The sequence below is a fragment of the Plecotus auritus genome, assembly GCF_963455305.1.
Source record: "Plecotus auritus genome assembly, chromosome: 2".
In the NCBI taxonomy this organism is placed as follows: Eukaryota; Metazoa; Chordata; class Mammalia; order Chiroptera; family Vespertilionidae; genus Plecotus; species Plecotus auritus.
In genome coordinates this window covers 167899567-167917566 of record NC_137771.1, presented here as the reverse complement: position 1 = coordinate 167917566, position 18000 = coordinate 167899567, and the positions used below count along the sequence as shown (strand labels likewise).

General features: G+C 37.3%; 1 protein-coding gene across 1 annotated transcript in view; it reads right to left on the bottom strand.

Annotated features, from left to right (window-relative positions):
• Nucleotides 1-1476: 1476 nt before the first annotated feature.
• Nucleotides 1477-18000, bottom strand: part of GTF2E1 (general transcription factor IIE subunit 1) — a 44213-nt gene continuing 27689 nt past the window's right edge. The window contains exons 3-5 of the mRNA XM_080656812.1: nucleotides 17307-17508; nucleotides 12885-13126; nucleotides 1477-3299 (exon numbers count right to left, since the gene is read on the bottom strand). Of these exons, the coding sequence (XP_080512938.1) occupies nucleotides 2875-3299; nucleotides 12885-13126; nucleotides 17307-17508 (869 nt within the window). The 3' untranslated portion in view covers nucleotides 1477-2874. The remainder of the gene's footprint in view (nucleotides 3300-12884; nucleotides 13127-17306; nucleotides 17509-18000) is intronic.

Genomic DNA, 18000 nt, shown 5'->3' with positions numbered 1-18000 from the left:
CTGCTGTAATTAATACACTTATTCTTCACCTTGCCTCCTGTACGCACCCCAACTGGGGATCGAACCTGCAACCTTTTGGTGCATGGGATGATGTTCCAAACAACTGAGCTACCTAGCCAGGGCTTGTCTTCACTTTTGACATTTTTCCATTACATGAATTCCATAGAGTAGGGGGGGGGGGGGGGGGACGGGAGAACTAGGCCTTGAGATATGCCGATACATACAGCAGAGAAAAAGGAAATGAAGTCTAAAGATTGAGAAGGAATAGCCAATGAGGTAGTGAGTCAGTGTAATAACTAGGGCAGTGGTCAGCAAACTGCGGTTTGCGAGCCACATGCGGCTCGCGAGCCGCAGTTTGCCACTCTGTTGACTAATGAGTTTGCTGACCACTGGACTAGGGTATCAAATGAAAGCGTTTCAAGGAGAAAGAATGAGTTGATGGCATCAAATAATGAAGAGCAGCCAAAAAAACTGAGGAATAAAGGGCTGTTAGGTTGCCAGTGGTCGGCAAACTGTGGCTCATGAGCCGCGGTTTGCCGCTCTGTTGACTAATGAGTTTGCCGACCACTGGGGTAGGGGCTTAATCATAAGGAACAACAACAGCCTGTAATTATTGGAATCGAGAGTCTAGGTCAGTGGTCGGCAAACTCATTAGTCAACAGAGCAGCAAACCGCGGCTCACGAGCCGCATGTAGCTCGCGAGCCGCAGTTTGCCGAACACTGGGGCAATTAGGACTGGAGAAAGCTGTTTCTATGTAGGAATAGGGCAAAACCTAGACTGTAAGAGGGAGGTGAAAGAAGTATGTAAGTAGTCTGTCTGATTATTTAAGAAGTTGGTAGATAATGGGAAAGAAAAAGAATAGTAGCTTTAGGGAAAACATGCAAGTCAGATTCAAGAAAAATTAGTGAAAACATTGATTTATTTAATAAAAAGATGACAGTTAACCTACAGCTGTTTTTAAAACTTTACATCTGATTACTATTTTATTTATGTGAACTTCATTCTACAACTATAAAAGTTAAAAAAAATATTTAAAAGTTGAACAGCCCACGTGTACAAGGTACATACATAATAGTAGTGTGTTTTTTTTCCTCCAAAGGGAAACATTCATAGAAACTTTATTATCAAAGTCATTTTTTTTGTGTGTGTGTGTCATTGATTTAGAGAGAGGAAGGGAGAGAAAGGGAGGGCAGAAGGAAAAGAGGAAGGGAGGAAGGGAAGGAGGAAAAAGGGAGAGAGAGACAGAGAGAGAGAGAGAGAGAGAGCGAGAGAGAGAGAGAGAGAGAAACATTAATGTGAGAGAGAAACATCAAACCCACCACCTTCCTGGGTATGGGATGATGCTCCAACCCACTGAGCCACACCAGCCAGGGCTAGAAGTCACGCTTAAGTCAACTATTGCCAGAAAAAGTTTGGACCACACACAACTGCATCTATTATTTAAAATTAACTAATAAGAGAACAAAGTCTGAAACTTTTTTTAATGGGAAGAATATTCATTTTAATTATGTTCCAAGATGTTACAGAGCTGGAAATGAACAAGTTTTAGTCAGTATAAAATAGTTTGTTAATATTCAGTCATTCATACAACCATGTACTAGTAAATGAAACACCACTTCCTACAAGGCTCAGATAACTCTAAAATCTAACTTAACTTCACACATGTACTATAAAAAATGATAAATACTTAAAACTTACAATGCAAGGGGAAATATTACAAAATATACAATTGTTATAGATCCTTGTATGAAAGTTCCTTACTTTTAAAGTTCTGCCTTAGGGAATAATACCATGTTACATAGCAGAACTGAAATGATAAACTATGTTCCTTGAGGTTACAATGCTCAATAATATACGGGGTGTAGTCTATAATACCGTGTCTGACAACAATCAAAAGAGAAACAAAGAAGACGTTCAATGGTGTTGAGAGAGAAAAAGAGAGGAGTATCAATTGTTATATGCTGATTTCTGCTGAAATGCCCTCATTAAACTATTGACAGCACTGTAGAAGAAAAGGGAAGGGAGCAGTCTCACCTTTCTATAAAGGATTTCCAAATCAGCACAAACTCAGGCAATTCTAAAAGGTACTATTCTCAATGCTCTTCACTTTTCAACCCTTTACATGGAACTCCTGGTCCTTTGTTCATTTCTTTTCCTCCTAATTTCTTCATAAGGGTTTACCAAAATACTCTGTTTTCTATCATCCAACATACAAACCAAAAGGCAATAAGCAAAACAATAGACTCTTCCAGTCATGTCAGTTCTAAATACACAAATTTTGGTTTAGATATTAATCGTGAGAGTTGGGCATATGCATCCCTCTTCCACACACATTCCCAACTTCCCCTTACTTATTGACATCATCCTCAATTGAAGTTTTAAGATTGTTTTGTCCCTCATCAAATGATTTGCTATTGGCAAGCTTCTTTAGTTAGCAGCAATACCAGGAATTGTTCGAAATGCTGGCTCAGAATAGATTTTAAAAAATGTGATCAGTGAATTACTGTAACCTGTCATAGTGGGCTTCTGCAGGCAGACAGAAAGAATTTACCTTAAAGACTTCCCTCACTTATTTCACAAGGGAGAAGAACATGTCTTAAAAAGGGAAGAAAAAGGGTTAGATAAGAAAATATAGTAAAATGGCAATACTGTAGTAGTAGTAGTAGTGGGGAAAGGAACACTTGTAGCCAACCTACCTTTTGGGAAAGTTTCTGTCATAAAAATCAATCTTTCTCTCCCAGTGTTTTTTTGTGCAAGATTAATAGTCGCTTTACATCAAGAAGGGCAGAAAGCCACTTAAATACTTTTCTCCAAAGGTAGGTACTTTCTTTTTAAAATGAGCATTAGAGAAAGGAGGAAAATGTAGGGACAGCTCATTCAAAGAGATCCTCAAACATGCGTTGTCCCATTGCTATGTACGCTTCCTTCTCCTCTGGTGTCATCTGTGCCACCAGCTCTGGCCGCTGGCTCACTTCGCTGTATGAGAATGGACGACCAGCCACCATAGCAATGGGGTCATCTGCTACTTCCTCAAACTCGTCATCCTCCTCGTCATCCTCTCGGTGATGTGCAGCCACAGAAGCTGGACGAGGTGGGGAGTCATCGTCTGACTCACTGGTCTCACTCTCCGAGTCACTGCCATTGGCAGCGGTCACAGGAGCAGCCGCCCCCACTGAGCCAGTGGTAGCAGAGGGGGTCTTCTTCTCATGAATGAGTAGTGCTCGCATAACCTCCTCGTTATCATCCAGCCCTGCACGGCCTTCCTCACGATCTTGAAATGCATCTATATCTATGCCACCTGGGGGGGGGAAAAACCCAGAAAGTCAATATCCTTAACTATAAAAGATATTCCCATATAATAAAATATATATTTTAAAACAATGTATTTAAATATACAATAATATTATAAATAACACCGATAAAACTTCACTGATTCTACTTTTTGAGCTGCTGTCCATAATATATTCAAAATGTTTCTCACAAACTGGAACTTAAGTAGCCTGATGGTTAAGTACATGGGTTTTAAGAGTAATATAGCCTGGAACTGAATCCTGGTTCACATGTAAACTGTGCTGCCATAGTCAGGATATTGAGTCTCTAAACTTCAGTACCTACTAGTACTTCTATAAAATGGGGCGATAAAAGCATCTACCTTCTAGGACTCTGGATAAGAGCATCTATATATATAAAAGCCTAAACGACCGAACAACTGGTCAACCAGTTGCTATGACGTACACTGACCACCAGGGGACAGACACTCAATGCACAGGATGGGGCTCCCTCCTGTCTGGATCAGGCCTGTGGAGATTGGGCCAAAACCGACTATCTGATATCCCCCAAGGGGTCCCGGATTGTGAGAGGGCGCAGGCCTGGCAAAGGGACCCTACCAGTGCACAAATCCTTGCACTGGGCCTCTAGTGTGAAATGTGAAATAATGTCTATGAAAGACCAGGTATAGTAGCTGTCATAAAAGGAAATCAAGACATGGCTCCTCACTTTGTTCAGAGGAAAAGCCAGATACTTTACAGTGGCGTATAAGGCCCTCCATTATCTTGAACCCCTCTTGTCCACCTACTATGTCTTTTCCTTCTCCTTGTTCATTCTGTTCCAGCCAGAGTGGCTTCCATGGTATTCCTGTACACACCACACACAATTCTACCTTAGAGCCTTTTTACTGCCTGTGGCCTCTACCTGAGACACATTTAATTCCCTTATGCCTTTCAAGTCTTTACTCAAATATCATCTTCTTTGAGTTCACTTCTATATTTCCAATGATCTATTTTTTCCCAGAGCAATGATTTTCTAACATAATAAATAACTCCTGTCTATTGTCTTTGGCACCCTCTTTCCCAGCATATGGGTCCTCCACAACAGATATTTATCTTTTTTTATTCAGTGATATATCCCATGCACCTAGAATAGTGCCTATCACTTGTTAGAATAAATATTTGATGAATCAATGAATATATGGCAGTTTTAGCTTCCTGAAGCAAACTAAGCACACTTGGAACTCTTTATAAAAAGGAATCTAGTATCATGAATAAAAATTCTCTTACTACACACCTATTTATCATTTTGTGTACACATTTTGTCTGATGTATTGAAGATGAAAAATCTAAGACAGACATTTGTATTCAGTATTTGGAAGATAATACCAAACATATTGCCATTTAAAATACATAACAGGATTAAAGTGTTATTTGGAACTGACTTTTTGATTCAAATCCTGACTCTTAACACTTTTTAGCTGTGTGATTTGGGGCAAGTTACCTCATTTCTCTCTGCTTCAATTTTCTTTTTTTAATCCTCACCTGAGGGTATATTTTTTCATTGATATGAGAGAGAGACAGAGAGAGAGAGAGAGAGAGAGAGAGAGAGAGAGAGAGAGAGAGAGAGAGAGATATGTAAGAGAGAGAGAGAGAGAGAGAGAGAGAGAGAGAGAGATGTAAGAGAGAAACATGGATCAACCAGGGATCAAATCTGCAACCTGAGGATGTGCCTTGACTGGGAATCGAACCTGTGACCCTTTGGTGCATGGGATGATGCTCCAACCAAACTACCCAGCCCAGGTTCTGCTTTAATTTTCTCAAAAACAAAACAGGAAAAGAATAATAGTATCTTATCTCACTGGATTACTGTCAGAGTTAGGTGAATATATGTGAAGTGCTTAGAATAGGCTTGGCCCTTAGAATAGTGGTATTTATAATCAACAGCAGCATCAAAAAAAGGCTCAGAAATGGTCAATTCTGGCTATGGTGAAATAAAAGCATCTTCTCATTAACATATTAGAATGGATTAGCTCTTGACATTTTTAAAAAGTATAGAACTCCTGAGATGAGATATTGGGCAGAAAAGAGAATGGGAAACAAGAATTAAGAAGTTAAAAATTTAGGACAGACAAAATAAGCTTTTGACAACATGGATACAAAAAATGAGAGTTGAAATCCAAAGGATGAACCTCCTCCTAGAGCCCTTATTGTCAATGCAGTAATTCAACAGAAAAAAAAAAAAAAGACAAGAAATGCACATGAGTCTAAGGCAATCATTACCTCTTTAAAAATTTTCCAGATAGCTTCATACTTCCAAAATAGTGTTTTGATTAATGCTTAAAATAAATATAAAATGAGGGGAAAAGCTATTTAGCTTTGTAAACTAAATGAAATTATACTTAAAAGATTTCTGACAAGGGTCTTGAGAAGTATGGGACAAAAAGAATTGTTCTGCATTATAGATGAAGACAAGAAAACAGAATATGAGGATAAATGAGCAAATCTCTGGACAGTAAAGTTTAAACACTAGTTCTAGAAACAGTCTTATTTAAGAGAGTTATAAATTAAAAAGAAGATTTATACTGAGAAATTGTCAAGTACACTAATGATGCTAATACTTGAGCAATATTTAGAAACATTCCTAAATTTCTAAAGCAAATCCTGTACACACCACACACAGTCCTACCTTAGAGCTGATAGCGGAAAATATATAGGAAGAGCTGAAGGTTGTATAAATGGGCAGAAAAGTGGCAGATCCAGTTCTACACTGGCAAACGTAAAAAAATCTCTGGAAAAGTAATCTAAAATATGCTGAAAGGTGTGGTCCAAGCTATCAGATACAGGGCAGAAAAGGTTTTTTAAAATATATATATATATATATATATATATATATATATATTGATTTCAGAGAGAAAGGGAGAGGGAGAGAGAGAGAGAGAGAAACATGAACAATGAGTGAGAATCGTTGATCAGCTGCCTCCTACATGCCACACACCGGGGATCTAGCCCGCAACCCGGGCATGTGCCCTGACTGGAATCGAACCATGACCTCCTGGTTCTTAGGTCAACACTCAACTGCTGAGCCATGCCAGCTGGGCTAAAGTTGTTATTCTTAATATGCTTCCAGAACCAAAGCAACAAACAAAGTATCAGATAACAACCAGAAGGACACTGGAAATAAAACTCAAATCATTGATGATGAACCCATACATGAACAACATGTATTCTTCTGGTGAGTAGGTCTCAAGCAGAGTACATTATGACTGGAGGTTGTCCAAAAAGAGGCGATTAAAATAAAATAAAAACTGTAGGTGGAGAGGCTGGGGGAACAGAACTATTTGTAAGGAAAGTAGAATCAAAAGAAATTCAAACTTCAGTGCCCTACCCAGTGTAGCTAAGTGGTTAGAGAGTTTGGCCGGCACTGAAGAGTTGCAGGTTCGATTCCCAGTCAAGGGCATGTACCTGGGTTACAGTTTGATCCCAGCTCTCGTTGGAGAACATGCAGGAGGCAACCAATCGATGTTTCTCTCTCTCCTCTTTCTCCCCACTCCCCTCTCCCTTCCACTCTCTCTAAAAATCAATGGAAAAAAAATATTCTTAGGTGAGGATTAACAAAACAAAACAAAAAAAAAAAAAAAAAGGAAAGGAATTAGAACTTTCTGTAGAGTAATAAGGACAGGATTAAAGTCTATGAAATTCTGAAAGATGTTAAAATGAAGTCTGAGGCAAATTAAGGGTAAGACAAATAAGACTCAATTCATACATGCACTGGATAGAGTCTATTTTACTGTCATAAAACTTAACAAAAACAAATTTAGATATGACAAATCTAGTACACTAGATGACTTATTTAAGGTCCGTATGATTCAAATTTGATCATTCTAGGAATTATAAACATCGGATGTTAAGTTTGTAAGTCTAATTGTAGATAATATTGGTTAACAATAGTTTTATTCAGTTGTGTTTCTAAGTTCAAAGAAAAGAAGGTTTGGTTGCTTCAAGAATAGGCAAGAAGCCAAGTTGAAGAAAACAAGCCTATTAAATAGCTGACAGCCTAATTACTATATAATCTACAACAACTTGAATCAAAATAAACATCATAGCCAAGCTGATCGGTGGGAAGGAGGGAGAATGAAGTACGGTTGCCAAAAACTAACATTTTTTCTTATGACTGGAATAAAGATATCAAAGAGAATCACACTAGAGGTATCACCTGCTTTTATCATCACTACCCAATTCAACACTACTTTTACAATTCTTAGCATACACAGTAAAGAAATGCTAATTATGAAGGGAAAAAGGTTAGGAGAAAAGCCAAAAAACAAGTGGTTTTCAATTACTGATAATTCTATACTATTAAAGAACCATACTCAGATGCCATGTTAATAAGATACACAGAGGCATGCAGATTTGAATGCTGATGAAATCCAATCAGAGGTACACAGTAATCTTTGTCCAGTCTTAACCTTCTATTTTCTATGTACTCCTAAATCATCATCCCCCAATGTCTTCAAATTCAGTAACTTGAGACTAAAATTTACAAAGCAAAATCTTGCAGTTCTCAAACTTATGATTATTATGCAATTCTTTAGTGCTCACAGAGATTTCTAAAATATTCTAGGATAAAGCTGCATCAGTCTTCATGGATGTTGAATATCCTTAGTCCTTCACTCAGGTGGTATCTTTCTATATATTTCATGTGGCACAAACTCCTTGATGTTTATGAGACAAGAAAAAAAAAGCTTGGACTAGTATATAATTATCGCTCCAAATTCAGAGAAATAATAGTGCATATGAATAAGGACAACAGCCCTGCCCAGGTGGCTCAGTTGGCTGGAGTGTTGTCTTGTACACCAAAAGGTGACGGGTTCCACTCCTGATCAGGGCACATACATAGGTTGCGGGTTCAATCCCCAGTCAGGCTCCTCCCCAGCCAGGGCCCTGGTCAGGGCACATGTAGAAGGCAACCAATTGGTATGTTTCTCTCACAGTGATGTTTCTCTCTGTCTTTCCCTCTCCCTTCCACTCTCTCTAAAAAACAATGGAAAAATATACTCGGGTGAGGATTGAAAAAAAAAAAGAAGGGAACTACATAATGATAAAAAGGCCATTCCAGCAAAAAGATATACCATTTATAAATTTATATGCACCCAGGACATGAGCAACAAAATATATGAAACAAATATTAAAAGACTAAAAGGGTGAAATTAACAGCTTTTAATTTGTAATAATTACAATTGTAATAATACAATAATAAAAAAGTGTAATGTGCTAATTAGACTGGACGTCCTTCTGGATGACCTTATGGTCGAAGCTGGGGCTACAAGGGAAGCCTGGGTCCCGGGTGCCAGAGGGAAGCCAGTGCCGGCAGCCACAGGAAGGAAGGCCTACTGTTGCACGAATTTTGTGCATCGGGCCTCTAGTACAATAATAACAGGGGATTTTAACACCTCACTTACCTCAATGGATAAATCATCCAGACAGAAAATCAATAAGGAAACACTAACCTTAAATAACACATTAGATCAGATGGACTTAATAGATATATACAGAACACTCTATCTAAAAGTAGCAGAATACACATTCTTCTTAAGTGCACTTGGAATATTCTCCAGAATATCACATTAGGCCACAAAACAAGTTTTAATAAATTCAAGAAGATTGAAATCATACCAAGCATCTTCTCTAACCACAATGATATAAAACTAGAAATCAATCACACACAAAAAATGAAGAAAGCACAAAAATGTGGATATTAAACAATATGCTACCGAATAATCAATGGATTATCACACAAAAATGAAAGAATAAAAATACCTAGAGAGAAATGAAAACATAAATACAACAAACCAAAATTTACAGAATGTAGCAAAAGCAGTTCTAAGAGAGAATTTCATAGCAAGAAGACCTACCTTAAGAAACAAGAAAATCTCAAACAAACAATCTAACTTTACACTTTAAGAAACTAGAAAAATAAGAACAAACAAAGCTGAAAGTTAGCAGAAGTAAGGAAATAATAAATAAAGATCACAGTGGAAATAAATAAAATGAAGACTAAAAAGAAATTTTAAAAGATCAATGAAACCAAGAGATTGTTCTTTGAAAAGATTAAAAAATTGACAAACCTTTAACTATATGAACCAAGAAAAAAACAGAGAAGACACAAATAAACAAAATCAGAAAGAAAAGTTACAACTAATACTACAGAAATACAAAGGATCATAAGAGACTAGTATAAACAATTATATACCAACAAATTGAACAATCCAGAAGAAAAGTCTACAAACACACATTCTTTCAAGACTGAATAGAAAATCTGAATAGATTGATTACTAGTAAGGAGATTGAATCAGTACTCAAAAATTTCCCAACAAACAAAAGTCCAGGACCAAGATAGTTTCACTGGTGAATTCTATCAAACATCACAGAAGATTTGATACATATTCTTCTTGAACTCCTTCAAAAAACTGGAGGAAAAAAAATTGAAGAGGAGGGAATGCTTCCAAACTCTTTTAATAAGGTCAGCATTACCAATATTGAAACCAGACAAGGACACCACCACCACCACAACAACAAAATTATAGGCCAATATTCTTAATAAACATACATGCAAAAATCTTCATCAAAATATTAACAAACTGATTCAACAATACATTTAAAGGATGGTACACCATGATCAAGTGGGATTTATTCCAAGGATGCAAGGATGGTTCAACATGTGCAAATCAATCAATGTGATAATCTACATAAACAAAATGAAGGATAAAAATAATCTCATCATCTCAATAAATACAGAAAAAGGAACTGACAAAATTCAACAAAAACTCTCAACAAAGTGGGAACATACCTCAACTAACAAAGGCCATATATAACAAACTACAACTAACACCAAGCTCAACAGTGGAGATCTGAAAGCTTTCATCTAAGATCAGAAACAAGAAAAGGATGACCACTCTCACCACTTTTATTCAACATAGTATTGAAAATCCTAGCCACAGCAATTGGGCAAGAAAATAAATTAAAGGCATCCAAATAAAAAAGGAAGAAGTAAAACTTTCACTATTTGCAGATAGTATGGTAATACAGTGTGGGGCAAAAGTAGGTATACAGTTGTGAGTATGTGAAACAGAGTTTATCCTTCTATTATTATTTATTAATTATTGTATTATTTTCCATATGAACAACTGTAAACTTACTTTTGCCCCACACTATATAAAGAAAACCCTATAGATTCCACCAAACAAACATTAGAACAAATAAATTCAGCAAAGATGCAGGATACAAAGTCAATGTACAGAAATTGGTAGCATTTTTTTTTAAATATATTTTTATTGATTTTTTACAGAGAGGAAAGGAGAGGGATAGAGAGTTAGAAACATCGACGAGAGAGAAACACTGATCAGCTGCCTCCTGCACACCCCCTACTGGGGACGTGCCCGCAACCAAGGTACATGCCCTTGACTGGAATCGAACCTGGGACCCTTCAGTCCGCAGGCCAACACTCTATCCACTGAGCCAAACCGGTCAGGGCTGGTGGCATTTTTATACATTAATAATAAACTATCATAAAGAGAAATTAAGAAAATAATCCCATCAAAGAGAATAAAATACTTAGGAATTTAGCCAAGGAGGTGAAAGACCTGTACACTGAAAACTATGACATTGATAAAATAAATTGAAGAAGATATATATAAATGATAAGACATTTGCTACTCATGGAATGGACAAATTAATATTGTTGAAATGTCCATACTATCCAAAGCACTCTACATATTTAATGCCATCTTTATCAAAATTCCAATGGCATTTTTCACTAGGGCAAATAACTCTAAAATCTGTATGGAACCATAAAAAATCCGGAGTAGCCAAAGCAATCTTGACAAAGAACAAAGCTAGAGGTATCAGTTATCTCTGTGATTTCAAACTATATTACAAAGCCATAGTAATCAAAACAATATAGTGCTAGCATAAAAACAGACATAGATCAATTAAACAGAATCCAGAGCCCAGAAATAAACCCACACAGATATGGACAATTAATTTATGAAAAAGGAACTAAGAACATACAATGGAGAAAAAACAGCAATGGTGCTGGGAAAACTGGGCACCCACATGCAAAAAAATGAAACTAGACCACTATCTTATACCATACACAAAATTTAACTCAAATGAGTTAAAGATTTGAACATAAGACCTGAAACCATAAACTTTCTAGAAGAAAACATAGATGGTAAGCTCTATGACATCAACAATGTTTTTATGGACCGGACTCCAAATACAATAGAAACAAAAGCAAAAACAAATGTAAACATCAAAGTAAAAAGCTTCTGCACAGTGGAGGAAATGATTATCAACATGAAAAGGCAACCTACTAAATGGGAGAAGATATTTGCAAATCATACATCTGACGAGATTAATATGCAAAATATACAAACAATTCATACAACTCAACAACAAAAGAACAAACAACCTGATTTCAAAAATGGGCAGAGGAACTGAACAGACATTTCTCCAAAAACATACAGATGGCCAACAGCAAAAAAAAAAATATGTTCTAGTTCACTAATAATTAGGGAAATGCAAATCTAAACCACAATGAGACATCACCTCACACCTGTTAGAATGGCTATTGTCAAAAAGACTAGAAGCAACAGGTGTTGGAGGGAATGTGGAGAAAAGAGAATCCTGTACATCAAGCATATCAAACTCACGGTCAGCGGGCCACCGTGATTCTGACATGCTTGCTGTATTAATGTAGGTAAACTGGTATAGCCACTATGGAAAACAGTATGGAGATTTCTCAGAAAATTAAGAATAGGACTACCATATATTAGCTATTCCACTCTGGGTATTTATTTAAAGAATACAAAAATATTAATTCAAAAAGACATATGCACCCCTATGTTCACTGAAGCATTATTTATAATAGCTAAGAAATGGAGACAATCGAAGTGTCCATCAATGGATGAATGGATAGAGATGTGGTATATATACAAAATGGAATACTACTCAGCCATAAAAAAGAATGAAATCTTGCCATCTGCAACAACATGAATGGACCATGAGGGTATTATGCTAAGTAAAATGAGTCAGATGGAGAAAGACAAATAATGTATGACTTCATTCATATGAGAAATCTTATATAAGAAAATCATATAAGAAAAAAGAAAAAACAAACTCATACAGAGATTGGTGATTACCAGAGAGGAAGGAGGATAGGGGGTGGGCAAAATGGGTAAAGGAGGTTCAATTGTATGGTGAAGAATGGTAACTAGACTTTGGTGATGATCACTTTGTAGTGCAGATGTAGAATTATAATGTTGTCCACCTGAAACATATAATGCTATATTCCAATTTTACCTCAATTAAAAATATAGATAGACTTAAAAGCTATCTATTTGTTTCTTCAACTAAGTTGAAGGAAAATGAAAGTATATTATTTGGTTTTAATGCTTATTGCTCAATTTCTTACTTCCTGCTACAATGCAACTGTTTTGGAACACAGATATAGTGGATTACCAATAAAACTAAGAATTGCCCAGGCAATTTTCCCACTAAGTCAAACTCATTTTCAACTGAACCCAAGACATACTCATTTTAATGACTTCTCTTACCTTCCTTCATCTCTTCAGAACCATATGCTCCTTGGACAGTGCTCTCTCTCAACCAAATGGGTCTCTCTTTGGCAGATTTCCCCTCCAGTGAGGCTCGATGAAGATCTTCTTGGTCATCCATGTTAATGACAACATTCTGAGTATATAAGTCCTCATAGGAGGGACCTTTGGTAGCCCATGCTTCCCGGTGGTGCCCACTTGCCAAGCCAGCAGCTCCAGCAGTAGTTGGTGCACGGTCTTTGCTGAATGAAAAGATTAGAGGACAGGAAGAAAAATATTCAAGTCTTGGTGTTGGGAAAGGAAGGCAGCTGCCTGGGTGGTTACGGAGAAAATACTATCTAGCAATCATGTATACAAGCTTTAACAATGCTGAGAAACCTCGTTTATATCTCAGGGTGAAAATTGCATGGGTTATAAGAACACTTCATATTTGCATTTAAGTTCTTCAAACTCTAGGTTAATCTGGGATATATGAATGACTGAGGTTTTATAGTTTAAGATGTTGCAATAAGTCTACTTAGGAAAAGGGAAGAATATTATGATGACAGTAGAGGCCTGATGCACGAAGATTCAAGCAAGAATGGGCCTTCCTTCCCCTGGCTGCCAGCACTGCCTTCGCTCCGGCCAGAACCGCCTTCCCATGGGTCCCACCCCACCCCCAGCCGCTCAGCGCCTGCATATGCAAATTAACCCACCATCTTTGTTGGGTTAATTTGCATACTCACTCCTGATTGGCTGGTAGGTGTCATGAAGGTACGATCAATTTGCATTTATTAGTGTAGATAATCCACTTAAAGACACTAATCTGGCAAAAATCTCTCCCAGATATGTCTTTCATATATCTTTCTCCATATCTGACTGACTCTTTGGTCCCATGTTTTTCCTTTACTTCTCTTTCATTTTTCTCTAAATGTTTCCATGGAACCTGGGTTGTTTTGTGTGGAGTCCTGTCTCAATTTGAGCCTAAGCAATACTTCTTCACGTGTCTTTAGGTCTTCGAACACTTCCCTCTCTCACGAGCCATTCACTATTTTTCCTTCTCTTGGATCCTACTTTATTTCTCTCCCTCAGAACACTGTGCTTCTGGCCATACTCCGTGGGTAATCTTGGGCTATCCCATCCCTCCTGTTCTCCCTCTGGGTACCTAAAGGCCCACTGCCACTTTTACTATACAAAAATGCACTCTCTCCAGTTGTGCAACCCAAGCTGACCCAGTCATTTAATCCATGTCTGCCAGCTATTACCTCTAGCTATACCTAGAGCTGCTTAAAGACTATTCTTTCCCCTAGCCTTTGTACCAGTTATTTGCTACCTCCCTCTGAGTATAGGTGTCTCTCTATACCCAATCCATCTATTTGTCTTGCTATATTTTAAAGTCTTATGCTAAGTTGCAAATAAATGGTTTCTTTCTCTTTCTTTCTGCATTCATCATGGTACTTTTTGAACTATTTACTATGTTTGTCTCAATTTAATCCTTATCTGTCCCTAGTCATTCTCTTACCATCTTCTACCTATTCCGATATCTTCTAAAAGGCTGTGTCACTGCATTCACTATAATCTGACTCAGCTTACTCTGGTGTAAATTGGCTTTTTGAATTTTAGTCTCCCTCAAGCATTCACTTTTCTTTCTCTTCTCTTCTCCCTTGGCCTGATCTGTGTTTATATATTTACGTACTTACTCTATAATATCCCAAGTCTCTCCTCTCTCACCCAGAATGTCTCTTCTATCCTCAGCCAACATCCTTACCTTATTGTGTTCAGCTTGCTATATATGCCTGTCTGCCCACAAGTGTATCTCCCTGAGCTAACCATGTGCCTTTTGTCTCTCTCCATACATTAAATGTTTCTCTAGCTCTGACCTGGCCAACTACACCTCTGTCCTTTTCTGTGCCTCCTTCATCCAGACTCTTATTTTATTTTTTATATTTTTATTGATTTCAGAGAGGAAAGGAGATGGGGAGAGAGATAGAAACATCAATGATGAGAGGGAATCATTGATCGGCTGGCTCCTGCACGCCCCCTACTGGGGATCGAGTTTGCAATCCAGGCATAATGCCCTTGACTGGAATCGAACCCAGGACCCTTCAGGCCGCAGGCTGACACTTTATCCACTGAGCCAAACCAGCCAGGGCAGATTCTTAAATGGTTTACTCACTCTCCCTGAAGCTACTATTTCTCTCTGTATAAACTTGAACACATAGCTTTCATCCAAGCTCTGTCTTTAGCATTAACTCTGAAGGTCAACAAGTATTAAGTACTTTGAGTAGAGAAGAACAAGAAAAGTGGGGGAAAAGAACAGAACAATTAAAATAAATAAATGTTAGCATGAAGATACTTTTGTAAGTCTCTTGTTTTCAGTACTCTATTATAGAAAATCAAGATTGGTTTAATTCCAGTTTGAAGCAGAAGAGATCTGACCACAAGTCAAACAAATTTTAAAATTTGGAAGAATTTTTTAAATGATATTTTTAACCATGGAGAGTTGACCACACAGATTTTATTTCTACTTTCACCACAGATACAGACCAATCTAAATTATCAGCAAATGTGACACTAAAAATCTAGATGAGCGACACGTAGGTTCACTCCTTCTGCATATTTAAATTTCTTCTATGGAAAGAATACACACATTTTACTTAAAGGTGACAAAATTGACAATTCAGTTTTAAGTCTTTTTACATTATTTAAGAAATTTTAGAACTTTTAAAAGATATAACCTTGCTCAGGAATGTGGGAGAAATATTATTTCAAACTGAAATTTTAAAGATCTTTAAGATGAGTGTTAAATAAGAGATAATGGAAAGGGAGAGGCTACGGGCAAGGAATTCCATTTAAGAAAGACTTGCTGAAAAGCTGGAACTGTCTATCAGCTCTTGGGTTAAGCCTACTAATTCTGCAGAGGCAGCTTCTGGCTCCTGATCTGGGGATAAACTAGAATTTAATTGGTTACAGATCAGTAACCAAACTAACAATCATGCCACTTATTTTTTTTTTTTTTAAATCATCAGTTAATCACTGTCATCTCTGAATTCCCTTTCCACTCTACTGTGGTTTCTTTTCTTGAATTTGGGGTAGGATGGCTATAGCAGATCTGTTATGCTCTGAAACAAATCCGTTAGTATAGAAAGGCTAAATCAATACCACTTCCAGGATGTTATACCCAGGCAGTGGAGCTTGTCAAATGCTTGGCAAGGCCATCTCAGCCAGGTTAACACCTTGTAACCTCGCTCCAATGGTCTTTCTCTTGAATTTAGTTCTTAGTACCTCCAGGTAACCCATTCTATCTCTTTTGCCTGCCTCCATTTCACCCTTTATTCCCTAGTGACCAGAATGTTGGATCAGTTCTTTCTTGATCAGTTTATTTGCTCTATTTCCTGATTCTTTTTCATCCCTGGAGCTATCACCATTCCTAATGAGAAGCCAGGTTATTTGATACAGTGACTTGCTAGGACCTCTGGCATCACCACCACTCAGACTTGTCTCTGGCATGAAGCAAGGGATATCTAAATAAAGATCTGGAATGGGAGGTGGACAGTGGTAAGTGGGGAACATTAGAGTAGGATGCCATTGGTGATGGTGAATGAATATTACTGTACCCAGGGAACAACTTGATAAACAGGAAAATAACTATAGTTAGAAGAGGAAACACAAGAATGATTCATAGATAGTATTATATTGTGTTCTTAAAAACTGCAGTTACAACTTGGACTAATGTGTCCTATGAAAGGGTATACAGTAAACGCTAAGCTCTTAGCTTTTTCCTCTTAGTTTAACACTAGGGGGAAAAAGAAAAGAGGTAGCATAGGAGGACACTCGCTGACCCCAATTCCCTTTTACTAGTATGCTTTTCAAAGAATATAAGCCACTTTTTATGGCATGGCAAAACTAAGGCTGAATCTGCAATTCAATTAGGACACTCAAAAGAATAGGAAGCCATAGTAAGAAGTACTAACTCACAGAAAACATTTTACTTCACTTTCAAGGAAGTTGCACTGAAAACTGAGGCAGTCAAGAAAGGTGTGGTTAATGTGCTTCAAAAACAAAAAAGTGAATGCTGTATTCCTTAAAGAACTTCAGCCTTCAGAACTTGGAAAATTCAAATATCCCCAAGAGGCACTACCAATTTAGGATTAGCTGACAATTGCCTGAGTTGCAGCAGGCCTAATAAGCAGAGTGAGTAGTTGAAGTCAAACTTGACTATTTAAAGATTTTTGCCTAAGGCCCACACTTTTCTGCATTCACTACAAACTTCATCACAGGCACAAGTTAATAAGACAAGTGTGGCAGAGCTTAGAATCTATGAAATACTAGTCTTTAGTCTCCTAGTAAATTAGTTACCCACTCTTTCTCTTCAAAGTACATGTAGTTAAAATAAGAGCAAGCTTAAAGTGTTATTGGTAAGAGCAAAGGGACTATACTCACCTCTGTTTCAGGGCTGGTATTTCTGTGGGTTCTGGCTCAAGTATTTCATAGGCCAAATTCACATCCTCTGTTTCCCGAAGCAAAGCATAAATGGGCTCAATTTGTTCATTAAACCTTGCCAAAAGTGTGCGTGCATCTTTTTTGGGCATTGCTGATTCATCTTCTTCTACCTCTGTATTGCAAAAAGTGCAGCGGAAAGTTCCTACAGAGAAAACAAAAATCTCAGGTCAGGGAAGAGAAATTCTCAAGACTAGCCTTTAGCAAACTGTTTATATCTCCACTTCTCCTCTAACAGGTTATTACTAAAACTTTTAAATAAAAAACAAACAAACAAAAACCTTTTAAACATACAGAAAAGTTGAGTTTTAAAATGAATATCCACGTGCCCACCATTGAGATCCTAGAATCAACATTTTGCTATACTTAACATATTGCATTTTAATTCATCTCTCATTTTTGATGCATTTCAAATTGATTTCTAACCCCTGATTGCAGCATAGCAAACAGATTTTAATCATATTTCTAACAAACTTATTTTAACTTAAAACCAAATTTTTTTTACAGTTTACCAGTGATACCTGTACCTTTTCCCAAAAGCCTTCTTTTCACACATTACACATCTGGGCCTACATTATGGAGAAAGCCAAATAAATACCTGAAACCAAGTCTCTAGTCATCTTGTACACTGTCACAT